A 16339-nucleotide genomic window follows, 5' to 3' on the forward strand; every position below is an offset into this window, starting at 1 on the left:
TCTTACCACACCCTACATTCATGGATTGGAAGACTTAATATTGTTCAGATGGAAATATGCCCCAAGTTGATTCACAGGTCAGGGCAATGCCTATCAACATGCTAGCTGGCTTCTCTACAGAACTGACATGCTGATCCTAAAATTCATATGGAAAGCCAAGGAACTCCAAATAGCAAAAACTGCCTTGAAAAAAGAACTAAGGTGGGGGACTCACATTTCCTGATCAAAATACTCTTATTAATATATGGTACCAGGGCAAATGCATATCCAGATGCAAAAGAATGAAATTGGACCCCTACATTTCATGGTATTTACAAAAATAAGCATAATGTGTCATAAGCCTAAATGTAAAAGTTGAAACTATAAAACTCTTAAAACATAGATATAAATCTCTGTGACTTGAATTAAGTAACGCTTTCTTAGCTATAACATTAAAAGTGCAAGTAACAAAAGAAAACAGATAAAACAGGACTCATTAAAATTTAAAATTTTTGTGTTTCCAAGAATACCGTCAAGAAAGTGAAAAGATAATCCAAAGAATGGAAGAAAATATTTATCCACTGTACACCTTGATTCGGAACTTACAACTACAACATACATAGAACTCCATATATTACCAGTCTATTACATATTATAACTCAATAATAAAAAGCCAAATAACACAATTAAAATATAAGCAAAATCTCTGAATACACATTTCTCCAAATAAGATATACAGTCAATAAGCACATGAAAAATGCTCAGCGACACCACACCACAAAGAGATTTCACTTCATACCCACAAGGATGGCTAACAATCAAAAGGATAGGGACTAACTAGTGCTGGCCAGGATGTGGAGAAATGAAGCCCTCAAATGCCTTGCTGGTACAATGTGAAACAATGCAGCTACTTCGGTTCATTTTCTGCAGAGATTAAAAAGAATTACCATATGATCTGGCATGTCTATTCCTAGGTATGTACTCAAGAAATGAGCATATGTCGGGGCGCCTGGGTGGCTCAGTGGGTTAAAGCCTCTGCCTTCGGCTCAGGTCATGATCCCAGTGTCCTGGGATCCAGTAGGGACTCTCTACTCAGCAGGGAGCCTGCTTCCCCCTCTCTCTCGCCTGCCTCTCTGCCTACTTGTGATCTCTCTGTCAAACTCTGTCAAACTTAGCAGCTAAGACAGCTTGTAATTTTAATAAATTGTAATTTTAATAAATTGTAAATTTAATAAATAAAATCTTTTTTAAAAAGAAATGAGCATTTTTCAACAAAAACACTTGTACAGGGCGCCTGGGTGGCTCAGTGGGTTGAGCTGCTGCCTTCGGCTCAGGTCATGATCTCAGGGTCCTGGGATCGAGTCCCGCATCAGGCTCTCTGCTCGGTGGGGAGCCTGCTTCCTCCTCTCTCTCTCTGCCTGCCTCTCTGCCTACTTGTGATCTCTCTCTGTCAAATAAATAAATAAAATCTTAAAAAAACAAAACAAAACAAAAAAAAACAAAAACACTGGTACACAGATATTCATAGCAACTTTATTCATCATAGCCCAAACGTGAAAACAACCCAACTTTCCATCAACCAAGGAATGAATAAATAAAATGTAGTGTAGCCACACAATGGAACACTATCTGGCCACAAAAACAAATGAAGAACTAACACATGCTGTAGCAAAGATGAATCCTGAAAACATTATGCTAAGTGAAAGAAGCCAGTTACAAAGGACCACATATTGTATAATTCCATTTATATGAAATATCCAGAATAAGCAAATCTACAGAGACAGAAAGATTGGTTAGTAGTTACCTAGGGCTGGGAGTGATTAGTGGTTAGGGCTTCAATCTGTGGTGGTAAAAATGTTCTAAAATTAATTATGGTGATGATTACACAACTGTATGAAGATACAAAAACCATTTAATTGTAATAAATTAATAAATAATAAATCCCATCTCTATCTAGAAAAGAGCTTGTGATAAAATAAAATACATGATTTAAATTTGACATAGTCTCTCCTGAATATAAATGTGGAAATTTATATCAAACATGGAAATATCACAACTTAGAATATAGCAGAATTTTACATCTGTGCACACAATTACATGTGCAAAACAGTTATTTTGTTTTGAGAGTACCTACTTTCTAAAATGTCTGCTACAGCCCCAGGATCTATTGCATTTTCAAATACCTGCAGGAAAAAAAAAATGATGAAAATACATTTTCAAAGATTAATTTAGGTTTATAGAAACTGTAGATTATATTCTTCCAAATAATTAGCACATGCCAATTTAGCCATATAATATTTTAAACTATTTTAAACTTCAACAGGAGTATCTTTCACAGGAATGTGGTTAAAAGTTCAACAAATGACCACAGAATGAGAACACAGTACCAAGTACAAGGGAAACCTGAGTTAGCTCAATCTACCACTGCTCAAAGTGTCATCAACTTGACCTAGTTCCACAGTTTGTTCCTAAAAGCATATCTGGCATCAACCTCAGAGTTTGCTTGTGGTATGCATACCACAGACACTCATTAAATGATGTTAACTGAATAAATGATGTTAGCAATTGGTTGTGCTGAAAAGGAACATAAAAATGCTCTCTATGTGTAACACAAAAGTAAACTATGAGCGAAATAAGTCAATCGGAGAAAGACAACTATTGTATGATCTCCCTGATATGAGGAAGTGGAGATGCGACGTGGGGGATTTGGGGGGGGTAGGAAAAGAATAAATGAAACAAGATGGGATCCGGAGGGAGACAAACCATCAGAGACTCTTAATCTCACAAAACAAACTGAGGGTTGCTGGGGGGAGGAGGGTCGGGACTTGGGGTTATGGACATTGGGGAAGGTATGTGCTATGGTGAGTGCTGTGAAGTGTGTAAACCTGGCGATTGACAAACCTGTACCCCTGGGGCTAAAAATACATTATATATTCATAAAAAAATTAAAAAAATTTTTTAAAAAGTAAACTATGCACTAGTAGCTAGACTCCTACAGAATCCAAAATACCCAGAGCAAGGGAGAGCCTCGTAAGTTTAAAGTCTATAGTGAAGTGTAAGACAAACGTTGTGGTATCTCTCTAGCCAATGCCAAATCTGCTTATTTTGATCTTGAGCGGAAGGATCTGGAAGGGGCCTGAGATTAAAGGCATAACACGCCCTTCTCCCTGAACTTTGGAAGTCTCTAAGAAACCAAGTTTTCAGCAGAGTTTGATTTCAGTCCTTTAAGTTCTGATTTAAATGGTGTTAAATTTAAGCATGGTTAAAATCCGCTCCTGATCCAAAGCGAAGTCACCTTTAAGTACAGAAATGGAGGCTGTCCCCTGTAATCCATTTTTGTCTTACCAACTTCAATTTAACAAGCAAATGCAGGTGAGGGGTTTTTCTCTTGAAATATTTCAGTACTAACATCCCTTGACTTCATCCATGTCTACGGATTTTCTCAATTATGATCCTGGGGAGTAACTGCTCAAACAGAATGTCTCATGCATTCTTTTTCTTTTTAAATTGTACTTGTTTATTTGAGAGAGAGAGAATACGAACAGAGGAGAGGCAAAGGCAGAGGGAGAGGGAGAAACAGACTCTCTGCCGAGCAGGGAGTGCAGTGTGGGACTCCATCCCAAGACTCCGGGATCATGACTGGAGCCGAAGGCAGATGCTCAACCGAGACTGGGCCACCCAGGCACCCCGCCTCGTGCGTTCTTGATAAGCAATTTCTTATTTATCCAAATGTCTGAGAACATTCAGTTCTGGGTCACACGGAGGGTCCACAGAGGAGAAAATGTCTTGGATACTTGCTGCAAGTATCTGCAGCTAGAGAATGGAACAAACACAAGACAACTGGGGCCGGTGGGGGAGAAAGCTGGAATATGAACCCAAACAGCTCAAAAACGAGGGCATTATTTCAAAATAGACTGGATGTTCACCACCCACTTCCTACTACTACCAATATCTAAATAGCAGAAATGGGTTCCTCTGGATTCTGACTATATGTCCCAAGGTAATATCCATTTATTTCTCTCCTCTCTTATCCAACCAGTTTGGTAGACTCCTTTTAAATTTCTTCTGTGATTTCAAATAATATTACATAGAGCCCTAGCCTTTTAGAAAATCAATCCTCATCTCCTCTCCCACGCTCAGTTGGAAACAGGTTATTTTCTGGACAGTACCATCCAGACCTTTAAAAGTGATACCTTGTCTAGCCTTCCCACACTCATGCCTTCATCCAAAAAGCAACTCAGCAATATTGGTCCAGGGAAAATGTTTAGGCTTATCAAGGTTAAAACTGATTCTGGGGGCACCTGGGTGGCTCAGTGGGCTAAAGCCTCTGCCTTTGGCTCAGGTCATGATCCCAGCATCCTGGGATCGAGCCCCGCATCGGGCTCTCTGCTCTGCAGAGAGCCTGCTTCCTCCTCTCTCTGCTGGCCTCCCTGCCTGGGTGTGATCTCTCTCTGTGTCAAATAAATAAATAAAATCTTAAAAAAAAAAAAATACAATTAAAAAAAAAACTGATTCTGCCTTCAGTTTCCAAAACAAAAACTTCAAAGGACTGTGTATGATGCATAATAATGATAATGAAACTAATGTTCTAAATAAAAGTGGGAAAAAAGTCGTAATGTTCTATTAATATCATGTTCATATTCACTAAAATGGAACCTAGGCTTTATCACTGTAGCTAAATAAACCAGGGATGACCTAAGAAAACTCAGTAAATCGGAGGAAGCTTGCTTTGTTACAGGATTTCAGATACAGGATTTCACGAATCTGAATATAGTTTTTTTTTTTTTTTCCATTATTTTTCTGAGTCTACAAAAGTTTGTTTCTCAGGTCCACTAATTAACTGATAATCCCTGTCATAAATGTAGCGCAGCTGCCTCTAACACCTCCAAGAACATTCAGAAAATGCTCTCTGCTCCAGTTAGAAAATGCCCTGGGAATTCCAAGAATAGAAAACATCCACCCGGCCGTTTAGCGCCGGCTTGACAGAACTTGGCTCAGACCCACAAGGCAAAAGCAAGCCCTCCGACTCTGGTTTTGTCCTGTGCCCAGGTCCCTGCAAGTCATTCATTCATTCATTCATTCATTTATTTATTTCAAGAAAATATACAAAATGACTTTCTAAGAACCATCCGGTGCCCTCCAGACCCCACCATTTCAACTTCTCTGTTTGGCCGTGAGGAAGTCAAGATTACCTTTTCAAACCTCATGCTCTGCTGAATCATAATAGGGAACACAGAGGGAAAGCAGGCCGTCTCCAGGTACTGATTTAGGAGGTACACCCCCAGGTACACATCTTGTTTGTCAGGAAGGAACACCCCTGGGCAAGAAATCTTCAAAACAAATGAGAAATAGAGAACAAGGTTTGCGCGGGGCCGCTTTGCTCCGCGCAGCTGTCTTTCCTCAAGCCCCGCAGGCGACGTCCAGCCCCCACCCCCGCCGCGCCCCCGGCCCCGGAGCCCCCACACCGCCCCCTTCCCCGTCCCGCGCGCGCGCTCCAGCGCAAACTCGCGTGTCCTCCGCCGCCTCCGCCGCGTGTCACAATCGCGCCCCGCCCGCGGCTCTCCCCGCCCCTCCGGGATGGCCGTGCGGAAGCGGAAGCGGCTGCCGGGCCGCGAGCCTCGCGCTAGGCCGGCCGGCTCCTGGGGTCCGGGCCCCCCGCCGCGATGCCGAGCCCCCGGAGGAGCGCGGACGGACGCCCGCTGGCCGCCTCGGCCTCGAGCAGCGGCAGCCCCGGCAGCCCGGCCCACGGCGGCGGCGGCGGCGGCGGCAGGTTCGAGTTCCAGTCGCTGCTCAGCAGCCGCGCGCCGGGCGCGGACCCCACCTGCGCCCGGCTCCGCGCGTCCGACAGCCCGGTGCACCGCCGCGGCTCCTTCCCCTCGGCCGGGGCGGGCCCCTCGCAGGCAGCCCCGGCCCCGCTGCCCGAGGAAGGCCGCATGGACCTGAACCCGTCCTTCTTGGGCATCGCCCTGCGCTCCCTGCTGGCAATCGACCTGTGGCTGTCCAAGAAGCTGGGGGTGTGCGCCGGGGAGAGCTCGTCCTGGGGTAGCATGCGGCCCCTTATGAAGCTGCTGGAGATCTCGGGACACGGCATCCCTTGGCTCCTGGGGACCCTCTACTGCCTGGCCAGGAGCGACAGCTGGGCCGGGCGCGAGGTGCTCATGAACCTGCTCTTCGCCCTTCTCTTGGACCTGCTGCTGGTGGCCCTGCTCAAGGGGCTGGTGCGCAGGCGCCGCCCGGCTCACAACCAGATGGACATGTTTGTCACCCTCTCGGTGGACAAGTACTCCTTCCCCTCGGGCCATGCCACCAGGGCCGCCCTGGTGTCGCGGTTCATCCTGAACCACTTGGTGCTGGCCATTCCGCTGAGGGTGCTTGTGGTCCTATGGGCTTTCATCGTGGGCTTCTCCAGGGTCATGCTGGGGCGGCACAACGTCACTGATGTGGCTTTTGGCTTTTTTCTGGGCTATACGCAGTACAGCATCGTGGACTACTGCTGGCTTTCGCCCCACAGTGCCCCGGTCCTCTTTGTACTTTGGAACCAACAATGACACCATCTCATTCATTATGGCAACCAGAGTTCTGAAGGTTCCCTCATGCGATGAAGCCAGTGTAAGCCAGAGGCAATCCCGCTTGTCCCTTTAAGGACATATATCAAGCTTCGTTTGGGATTTCAGGTGTCATTCCGTCTTGATGGGTTGCTAGGCTGGAGAACATGCTGGCCATTATGACCACAGCCATATTACAGAAAGCAAAAAAAAAAAAAAAAAAAAGAAAAAAAAAAAGCCCTCTATTACATATTTATTCAATAACTGCTTATATCTCCAGGACAACTGCAAAGAAAACAAGCTGGGGTGACTGTAATCGTGCTGTTTTTTAAAACTTGACAAAAGTAAATTTGTGTTTTGTAGTAATCCTGTAAGTATCACTTGTAAAGTGAACTTCGAAAAAAAAAAAAAAAACCTATGATCTTCATTCTGTAAATATACGTGCAGATATGCCACCTACTAATACTAGGTTGAGGTAGATTTTAAACAGTATTTTAAAAGTCTAAGACATAGGTTCTTCTCATTTATTCCCTGAAAACCTGTTGCCACGGTGTCTTCTTAATCCTGATTTTCTTGATAAGCTTTCTTCGTCTCTTCCATCTTTGTGGCTTGGGTAGTGGTAAGAGAGATTATAGTACATATCTTGCTTTCCTTTCCCTCTACCTCCTCAAAAACTGTTTAAATAGATATTTATTTCTCATTTCTCTCTAATGGTATCTTTTTGCATTTAGAGAACAAGCCTAGAACTTACTTGAAGAAGAAACATTTAAAGGTGGGCATAACACAGTGCTGATAGAAAAGGAAGGATCGGGCTATGGCCAAATGTTTAATTCTGTTGATGACAAATAGTGTGGCATGAGAGAGGACAGAAAAGCTAATGAAGGCTGTCAGGAATTAAGAGTCTGGGGGTGGGCTTGCCATATACTATGTCCGTGGGCCAGTATGGCGGGAGATGGGGCTCTGCTGCCCATCATCTCTACTGAATAAAGATTACCTCAACTGAGGTAATAGGAAAATAACGGTTCTTTGCAGTGCAAGGGCATAAACTTTCTCAGAGCCACCACAAGGATGACCCTGTCTATTAGAGTTTTCATATGGAATCGCACTTCCCTGTATACAGCACACTTCAGGTAACAGTATTTACTTGAAGTTCATCAGGGGAGCCCACTGCTGTACCAGGCACAAGGTGTAACGAACTCCTAAATTTCCCTTTACATTGACCTTCACATTTAAAGCAGTTTTCCCAGGATGCCTCCCCAAATCACAAGACCAAAGACCACCAAATGCAAGATGGACTCTAGTCATTATTCTTTGACCAGGGACGACCAAGAACGGAATGTGCTTTAAATGCTGTTCTACCTGAAAAACGAGAGAACTTTTGAATTACCTCTGGAACTGGTGTTTTCAGATGACAAAATTTTGACATGTATAAAGAGAGGATTATGGCCTTTGATCTGTCAGGTAGAGGGCCACACAGGAATCTGGAGAATGGTGTGACATGTCGGCTCTGACTAGGTAGAAATGTGAACTTTCTGAATGAAGAGGCACACGGAGGAACAGCTACTCCAAGTAAAATAAAATCATTTGTATTCCCACAACATCCTGAACACAGACTACCTCTTCTCTCGCTGAATCAAACTGTAAAGCTCTAAGTGATTTGCTTTATTGTTTAATCTTAGATCTTTTGTTTTAATCCAGCAATATTCAGGCCGGATCTTTTTGAAAGTAATGATACTTATTTCCTTTTGCAGTGTTCACAAGTCTGAATATTGGGGGCTCACAATTAGTTTTATCTTCAGGTTCCTGGTTATACTTCTGGAATTCCCTGTCTTAGCTGATGCGGACCTGAGTTTGCAGGCTTTTAAAGCACAGATCAATTCAACTGATGTCTCTGGAACACTCTACCATAGAGTAGAAAATGATTTTACTGTAAATTAATTGTACACTAAAGAATGCCTTTTAAAAATTAAAATAAACCAGTAATGTTGAATGAAGTGAAATGAAAACTTGTTTGATTTTTGCCTTGATTAAGAGGAAGACTGCTTTATCACTCAGCTTCTCAAGAATTCCTTCCCCTTACCACAAAATATTGACAGCACTTGATGTAGCACAATTTGATAGAGTCTGGGCCTATTTGCTCTCAGCAAAATGGGACAAATTCAGGAAATTTTTTTTAAAAGACTTTTATTTATTTATTTGACAGAGATCACAAGTAGGCAGAGAGGCAGGCGGGGGGTGGGGGGAAGCAGGCTCCCCGCTGAGCAGAGAGCCCCATGTGGGGCTCCATCCCAGGAAGGACCCTGGGATCATGACCTGAGCCAAAGGCAGAGGCTTTAACCCACTGAGCCACCCAGGTACCCCAAATTCAGGAAATTTTTGTTTTTCTTTCAGAACTGCATGAATGATGAAGCCCTGGCACTAGTCTCTTGTATGGAGGCTAACCAGATTTTCTGTGGCCATAACTTATTGACATCATGACCGGTAGAGAAGCCCCTATAGCTGGAAGGCAAATCTGTATGACCGTCTGTCACCAACTTCAGGTGGAAGCTGAATTCAGAGTAGTGACTGACCCCAAACAGGAACAATGTAATCATTCTGCCACAGCACCTCACTTAAGCAGGATTCAGTGGATTCTTATAAAACAGGTGTTGACTAATTAACCCCTTTTGGAATTAGCAAGCCAGAGCTATCTCTAGGAAAAAATACTTAGAAAATACTCAATTAGGGGACGCCTGGGTGGCTGTCGGTTGAGCATCTGTTTCCGGCTCAGGTCATGATCCCAGGGTCCCCAGATCCAGCCCTGCATTGGGCTCTGCTCAGTAGGGAGCCTGCTTCTTCCTTTGCCTGCTGCTTCCCCTGTTTGTGCTTTCTCTCTCTGACAACTAAATAAAATCTTGAAAAATATATACTCCATGAGTTCATAGAGGTGGCAAGTTATTAGGAAGTGACTGTGCTTTCTGAAATTGAATTCTTGTTATTTAAAGAAGGGGTTTTTTTTTTTTTAATTATTTCACAAATCTTTATCCTGGAAAAATAATAAAATTCTTCTTGGCCTTAATGCATGGTTAATTTAAAATAACAGAAAATTTTACAAAGCTAACAAACATGTCCTGTGAGTGGGGAAAACGCTGAAAGAGGTTGGGCTGAATTTTGATTTCAGTGAAGAAATCAGGGAAGACCAATGTAGAGATCTTAGGGACACAGAGATCCGATCTGTCCCAAAAGATAATGATGTGTGCCGTGAGGAGGTGGTTTAAGTGGTCGCGACCATGTAGGAACCCTGGGGAAAGAGTCTGATTTAGAGCAAGGTGTGGAGAGTCGTCGACTTCTCTTACCGCCCGGATCTGAAGTTCCACCACCACTTCCAGAGGCATCGCTCCCTGCGTGGGCGAAAGGACGGGAATGAAAAGATCCTTGTGCGCGGAGCCTGGGGCCGCTTTTCCTTAGTTTAGCTCACTCCCTGGGGCAAACGTTCCCAGCGGCTTCCCCTGCCCCCTTCGCCCTCGTCCCCCCATCGGTCCCCCCGGACTCAGCCCAGGTCCCTCGCACCCGGCCGGGTCTCACACTGCGGGAGCTGGAGCCAAGGCTTCCAGAAGGCGGAGGCGCCGCGTTGCCATGAACGCTCAGGCGCAACCTTCCACCTGGAACGCGGGCGGGCTCGGCGCACGCGCAGTCCCGAAGCGGCGTCCGGGGCTGGGCACTCGCCGCCCGAGCCCCGGCTGCAGCCGTGGGCGCCGGCTCGCCGGATGCTGGCAGAGCTCCAGGGGCCCTTCCCATCACCTCTCTTTACGGCCCCCGTTGCTATGTTAAAACGTTTACAGCGTGCATTCTGAAAAGGGACTAGGATCATTCGCTCCTTATCATCTAAGTGCTTCCCATTTTTAGTAACTGTACGGCCGCCTCCGAGCCCTGGAATTTCTTTTAACAATTCCAGTTAATGGAGTAGCCTGTCCTGAAGGTCCTCTCTTGCTTGTGAAATGTCAGGTCCTTGGGTTTGGTTTGGAAAACATGCCCCCCATCAATAAGAAACCAACATGTGTGCTAATTAGAAATACAAGGATAATTCTGTGATTAAAACTTCCCATGGTTTCCCATGTTAGCCACAGTGGAAATATTTGTCCGTCTCTCTTGTCTGGCGTTTAGTTAACCTAAGGCAAGCAGGGAGTTACATTACGTCCCAGGGGGTGATCGTTAACAGCGGTTGCCAAAGCCAGGGCCACGCTGTGAAAGCCATCAGAGGTGGCAGGCAGAGCGAAAGTTCTTAACCAGTAGGGGAAAATGCACTTTTGTCCACTCACTGTATTTGATAGACAAAAAGGAAGGAAAGGAGGAGGGAGTGGTTGCTTCTAGCCAATCTGAAAAAACTGGGAGGGCTAATGCTGTCTGGGGAAAGAAATGTGAGATTGTGATGAGTCATTCATTACTAAGCTGTCGGAGGTTTCTGTATTTGCAGGAATGCAAGTGCACAAACATGCCCTGAGACAATTAGGCATTCACTTTGGTAACTGGAGTTCTTTTCCCTGGAACGGGAACACTTGTGATGAGGGAGGGTATATTTTGTCCTTACACGATCCCTGTTGCTTTGGCTGTCTGCACACCAAGAGGCACATGGGTGAGTGCTTGGCTCCTTGCCACATCCAGAGAACTGATTCGTTGACTCACAACAGCTTGCTGGTACCCAGGTGAGTGGTGACATACAGGAACAGGACCAGTGTCGACCCTCACAGGTAGGTCACCAAAACCAATACTAAGTCATCAAGGAGAGTAACAACCAAAGCAAGATGACTAAACAAGTGGACGGAGACTTACGGGAAGGGAGAAATCAAGTCTTGATGGAGAACCTGCAAAGTGCTAGGCACTTTGCATATGCTAATTTATTTCATCTCCACAATAACTCTTAGAGGAAGGTATCATCTCTATTTTACAGATGCAGGATCTGAGGCCAGACAGCCTTTTCCCCAAAGCCACACAGCTAAAGGGAAACAGCCGCACTTGAATCCCAGTGTGCCCTGCCCCCTCACAGCCCCTGTGGCACAGAAATCCTGTTGATGTGTACAGACACACTGTCCATCTCGTGCTCTTAATGGTCTTAACTGCACTCTCCTTGCTTGGCTCCTAGGGTTGGATACAAGTCTTATCGGGTTTCCCTTCAACCCTCTGCCCATTCTTTCTCTCTCTTCATCCTCCTCTACCTGGCTATGCATGTTCCTAGGTCCTTTCCTTTACATCCTCTATGCCCTTTACCTATGGTGGCATACGATGTTGGTAAGGACAAAAACACAGATCTACATATTTCACCCAGGTCTTTCTTCTGCTCTCCCTCCCAAGGAGGACTCTCCTGACTATGAATACATGTGGCTCTTCTTTGTAGCAACTATCACCATAGCAGTTTCACAATTGTTCCTATGATTGTTAATTGTCTGTCTCCATAAACGGTGAGTTCTGCATGGCTAAGAGTTTGTATTCTAAATACCTAGCATAGCAGATGCTCAATAAATATCTTTAAGAGATGTTAAATGCAGAGATCGTCAAGCCAGTCTATAGGATTCAAGGTATATGGGTAAGTTGAAGAAGGTCATCAAGAGGACATGACCACTGGTTGACCCGTAAGCTGAACCAGAGCAGTTGGAAGCTTGTCATCGCCTTCCACTGTCCTTGGATATACGTTCTGCCCACCATTCCTACAACAGGAGTCATTTCAAGAACGCAGGCTTTAGAGAGCAAAATGCTGTTGAGACCATCTGGATAGTACATGTGACTGAACCCAGTTAAGTCCTCCAGATAAACCTTTAAGTTTTTTTTTTTTTTAAAGATTTTATTTATTTATTTGACAGAGAGATCACAAGTAGACAGAGAGGCAGGCAGAGAGAGGGAGAGAGAGAGAGGCAAGCAGGCTCCCTGCTGAGCAGAGAGCCCGATGCGGGACTCGATCCCAGGACGCTGAGATCATGACCTGAGCCGAAGGCAGCGGCTTAACCCACTGAGCCACCCAGGCGCCCCAACCTTTAAGTTTCTGGAGGGTGGGCACAGAGATCTAGTCATCTTGTGGCTGCCTAAAACAAGCCTCCTGTGTTCCTAAGTACCCTTGCTTATTAAAACTGCCACCTACCGATCTTGAGTGGCCTGCCTCTTTTTTCAGTCTCTCACTGTCCTCCACATCTAGGAACCAGCTTCAGATTTCACCCACTGAAGCTGCTGAGTTTGGGAATCAACACCACATCAGGGCAGACTAAATTTGCAGAATGAGGAAAGACCGGTGATAGCTACTACTGTTAGTCTGCCATGGATGTATTAAATGAGTTGATGAGGAATATTTACGTTTGTTCATTTCACTCACCATGGTCACCTGAGCTACCATGGAGATGTAAAAGTTTCTACGTACACAATGTACACAATGCCTCTGGCCCATATTGCAAAGTAGTGAATCACTGAGGCCGTCATCTGGGTGGCAGAAAACAAATCCCACTGACCAGCTTGTGTTCCCACAGTGTTTCTGCAGGGCAGACTGGTCAGCAGTGATATCAGCACTGCAGAAATGACACATCAGCACATCCTGCTCACATCCTGGCCACTGCCAAAAAAAAAAAAAAAAAAAATGGCACATGTCCCACATGGGAATTTTCCAAACACTTCATTGGCAAAGAACAAAAGTGTAACAGTCAGATAATTATGATTGCAAATTTTCCATTTAACCAAAGACATGAATGATAAGACAATGAATTGTAAACATTCCTCAAATAAGGTAGAAAGGAGTATTCATATGGAGAGGAAAACTAAAAAAGAGAGAGAAGGCTCTAATGGCTTAAAATAAGACAAATTCTTCATTTATTATTATTAGTTTTGTGGGTCAGAAATCGAACACAGATCTCACTGGGCTAAAAGCAAAGCTAGAAGGGCTGTATTCCTTGGCTTTTTTTCTTTCTTTGTTTTTCCAGCTTCTAGGGGTCACTACATTCCTCAGCTAGGAGCTCCCTCCCTTTATCTTCAAAGTCAGCAAATTTGAGCGAAGTCCTTATCACACTGCTATCTCTCTGGCTATCTCTCTGGTTCTCTCTTTAGAGATATTGGTGATTACACTGTCCAGATAATCCAGGATCATTTCCCTATCTTAAGGTCAGCTGATTAGCCATTTAATTCTATCTGTAATGTTAATTCTCCTTTGCATGGAAGCTAACATATTCAAAGGTTCCAGGAATTAGGACAAGGATATCTTTGGGAGGCTATTATTCTGCCTTCCAAGGACCTCTTTAGAGAGCAATTTGTTAATGTCTATCAAAATGTTTCATTGGACTCAGCAATTCCAATGCTAGGAATGGGTGTGTGGATATACTTTCACATATACAGAAGAATACAGGCTACAGCATTATTTGTAGTTAAAAAAGATCTGGAGGCAGGGGGGTGGGGGGTGCCTGGGCAGTGCCGTGGGTTAAGTGACTGACTCTTGGTTTCAGCTCAGGTAGTGATCTCAGCATCCGGCTCCCTGCCCAGAACGGAGTTTGCTCAAGACTGTCTCTCCCTCTCCCTCTGCCTCTCCCTTCCCAAATTAAATAAATCTAAAAAAAAAATAAAAAAGATACTAGGGGCACCTGACTGACTCAGTCAGTACAACATGCAACTCTTGATTTCAGGGTTGTAAGTTCAAGCCCCACGTTGCAGAGTTTACTTTAAAAAACAAACAAATAAAAACTAAAAAAAAAAAAAAAAAAAAAAAAAAAAAAAGTAATGACCTTAATGGTCATTAAGTAGGGTAATATTTAATCAATTATGTTTAAGCCTTAAGAGGGAACACTATGTAGCATGGAAAAAGAGTAAAGCAGAGCTGTACATCCTAGCAATAAATACTCTCTAAAATACAGGACTAAGGGGGGCAAAAAGCATTGAACAACAACAAAAAAATGTGTTATGTATGCTTCCATTTGGAAGAGACAGGGAATATATGTGCATACATGCTTAGAATATTCCTAAAAGGATACAATGGAAACTGTTAGTAGTAGATGCCTTGGGGAGGGGCCCTAGAATAGAGAGAGAAGAAATTTCCTTTTCGTTGAATATCCTTAGGTACTTTTTGAGTATTTCTACCAAGTACTTCCATTATCTAGTCCAAACAGGAAAACAAATTAAAACAAGTAGAATAGGGGTGCCTGGGTGGCTCAGTGGGTTAAGCCACTGCCTTCGGCTTGGGTCATGATCTCAGGGTCCTGGGATCAAGCCCCACATCGGGCTCTCTGCTCAGCGGGGAACCTGCTTCCTTCTCTCTCTGTCTGCCTGCCTCTCTGCCTACTTGTGATCTCTCTCTGTCAAATAAATGAATAAAATCTTCAAATAAATAAATAAAATATTCTGTTAAAAAAAAAAAAAAGCAGAATACATAAAACAACAAAAAGGCCCAATCTGGCTAACAAGGGAGGGCCGGGAACGGAATTCTGGAGCTTTAGGGGCGGCATCCTATATACTGCATGCCTTGAAAAAGTTTGCTTTTCTCCTTGCAGTGCAGTGGGTCTTGTCCCGTGACCCTGGGCATCTCAGGGGTCCTAAAGCCCCTGAAATAATGGGCAACATTTCCTGCATGTGTATACAGGCTTTTTTCTGGGAAGAGAGGCTGTCGTTTTCACCAGAGGCTGGAAGGGATGGAGTTAGTCAAACCAGGTTTTAGATCCACTGTCCTGTCCTCTATCCTGACATTAGTTCCTCTCTAGAGGACAAAGAAGGGCCACGTGGGTGATCTGACAACGCAGCAGGTAAGGAAAGAGGGGCTATTCTCTGCAGCACTTAAATGCCCACTTATAAGAGCAAACTGTCTCTCCCAGGGAAGCTGTATTCAATAATAAGTGAAAAAGACCTCCAGGTCCTGTTCTGGACTCAGACTCCTTTTTAGGCCTACAATCTTCTGAGATAGTGAATTATTCATTAGCACATGTGAACAATACCAGCAGATTAAGTTTCCAAAGTGAGCTGTTCATTAACATTTGTGAGAAATGCCTGAAAAGGAAAGATTAAAAAAAAAAAAATCCAAGTACAGGAAACAATCCGGATTATTTCAGCAACCATGCATTTTCAGCTCACTGGTTTTTTTTTTTTTTCAATTATTTATTTGAGAGAGCAAGTAAGTGAGCAGGAGCAATGGGAGGGGCAGAAGGAGAGGGAGAAGCAGACTCCCCGCTGAGCAGGGACCCTCCCCCCCACCCTAGTCAGGTCTCTGTCCCAGGACCCCTCTCTCATCACCTGAGCCAAAGGCAAATAAATGCCCAACCAACGGAGCTACCCAGCTCTGATTTTTTGTTTTAAGATTTTATTTATTTATTTATTTATTTATTTATTTGAAAGGCAGAGATCACAAGGAGGCAGAGAGGCAGGTAGAGAGAGAGAGAGAGAGAGAGAGAGAGTAGCAGGCTCCCTGCTGAGCAGAGACCCCCCCCCCCTGATGACTCGATCCCAGGAACCTGAGATCATGACCTGAGCCGAAGGCGCCCCCTTTTTTTTTTTTTTTTTTTTTAAAGCACAGACCCAGGGACCCCTGGGTGGCTCAGCTGGTAAGTTGCCTGACTCAGTTTCAGCTCAGATTGTGATCTGGGGGTTGTGGGATCAAGCCCCGCATGGAGCCCTGTGTTGGGCTCTTCGCTGGGCACAGAGTCTGCTTGTCCCTCTCTCTACTTCACCCCTCAATCACTCTCTCTTCTCTCAAATAATTTCTTTTTTTAAAAAAAGCACAAGCCCCCCTCTCTCTCTCTGCCTGCCTCTCTGCCTACTTGTGATCTCTCTCTCTCTGTCAAATAAATAAAATCTTTAAAAAAAAGGGGGGGGGGGTGCCTGGGTGG

The 16339-nt window shown here is 44.4% G+C and overlaps 1 protein-coding gene across 16 annotated transcripts in view; it reads right to left on the reverse strand.

Annotated features, from left to right (window-relative positions):
• The window catches only part of SPATA6L (spermatogenesis associated 6 like), a 51184-nt gene extending 41013 nt beyond the window's left edge, over window positions 1-10171 (reverse strand). For 7 of the 16 annotated variants that reach the window (XM_059411966.1, XM_059411969.1, XM_059411963.1 and 4 more), the window contains exons 1-3: window positions 5970-6369; window positions 5172-5309; window positions 2114-2162 (exon numbers count right to left, since the gene is read on the reverse strand). In XM_059411966.1, the coding sequence (XP_059267949.1) occupies window positions 2114-2162; window positions 5172-5309; window positions 5970-6281 (499 nt within the window). In that variant the 5' untranslated portion in view covers window positions 6282-6369. Of the gene's footprint in view, window positions 1-2113; window positions 2163-5171; window positions 5403-5800; window positions 6370-9859; window positions 10041-10088 lie in introns of those variants that run through there. The other 9 variants (XM_059411974.1, XM_059411976.1, XM_059411972.1 and 6 more) reach the window with 6 other exon arrangements.
• Between the last annotated feature and the right edge of the window lie 6168 nt (window positions 10172-16339).

This window comes from Mustela nigripes, chromosome 9 (genome assembly GCF_022355385.1).
Source record: "Mustela nigripes isolate SB6536 chromosome 9, MUSNIG.SB6536, whole genome shotgun sequence".
NCBI lineage: Eukaryota > Metazoa > Chordata > Mammalia > Carnivora > Mustelidae > Mustela > Mustela nigripes.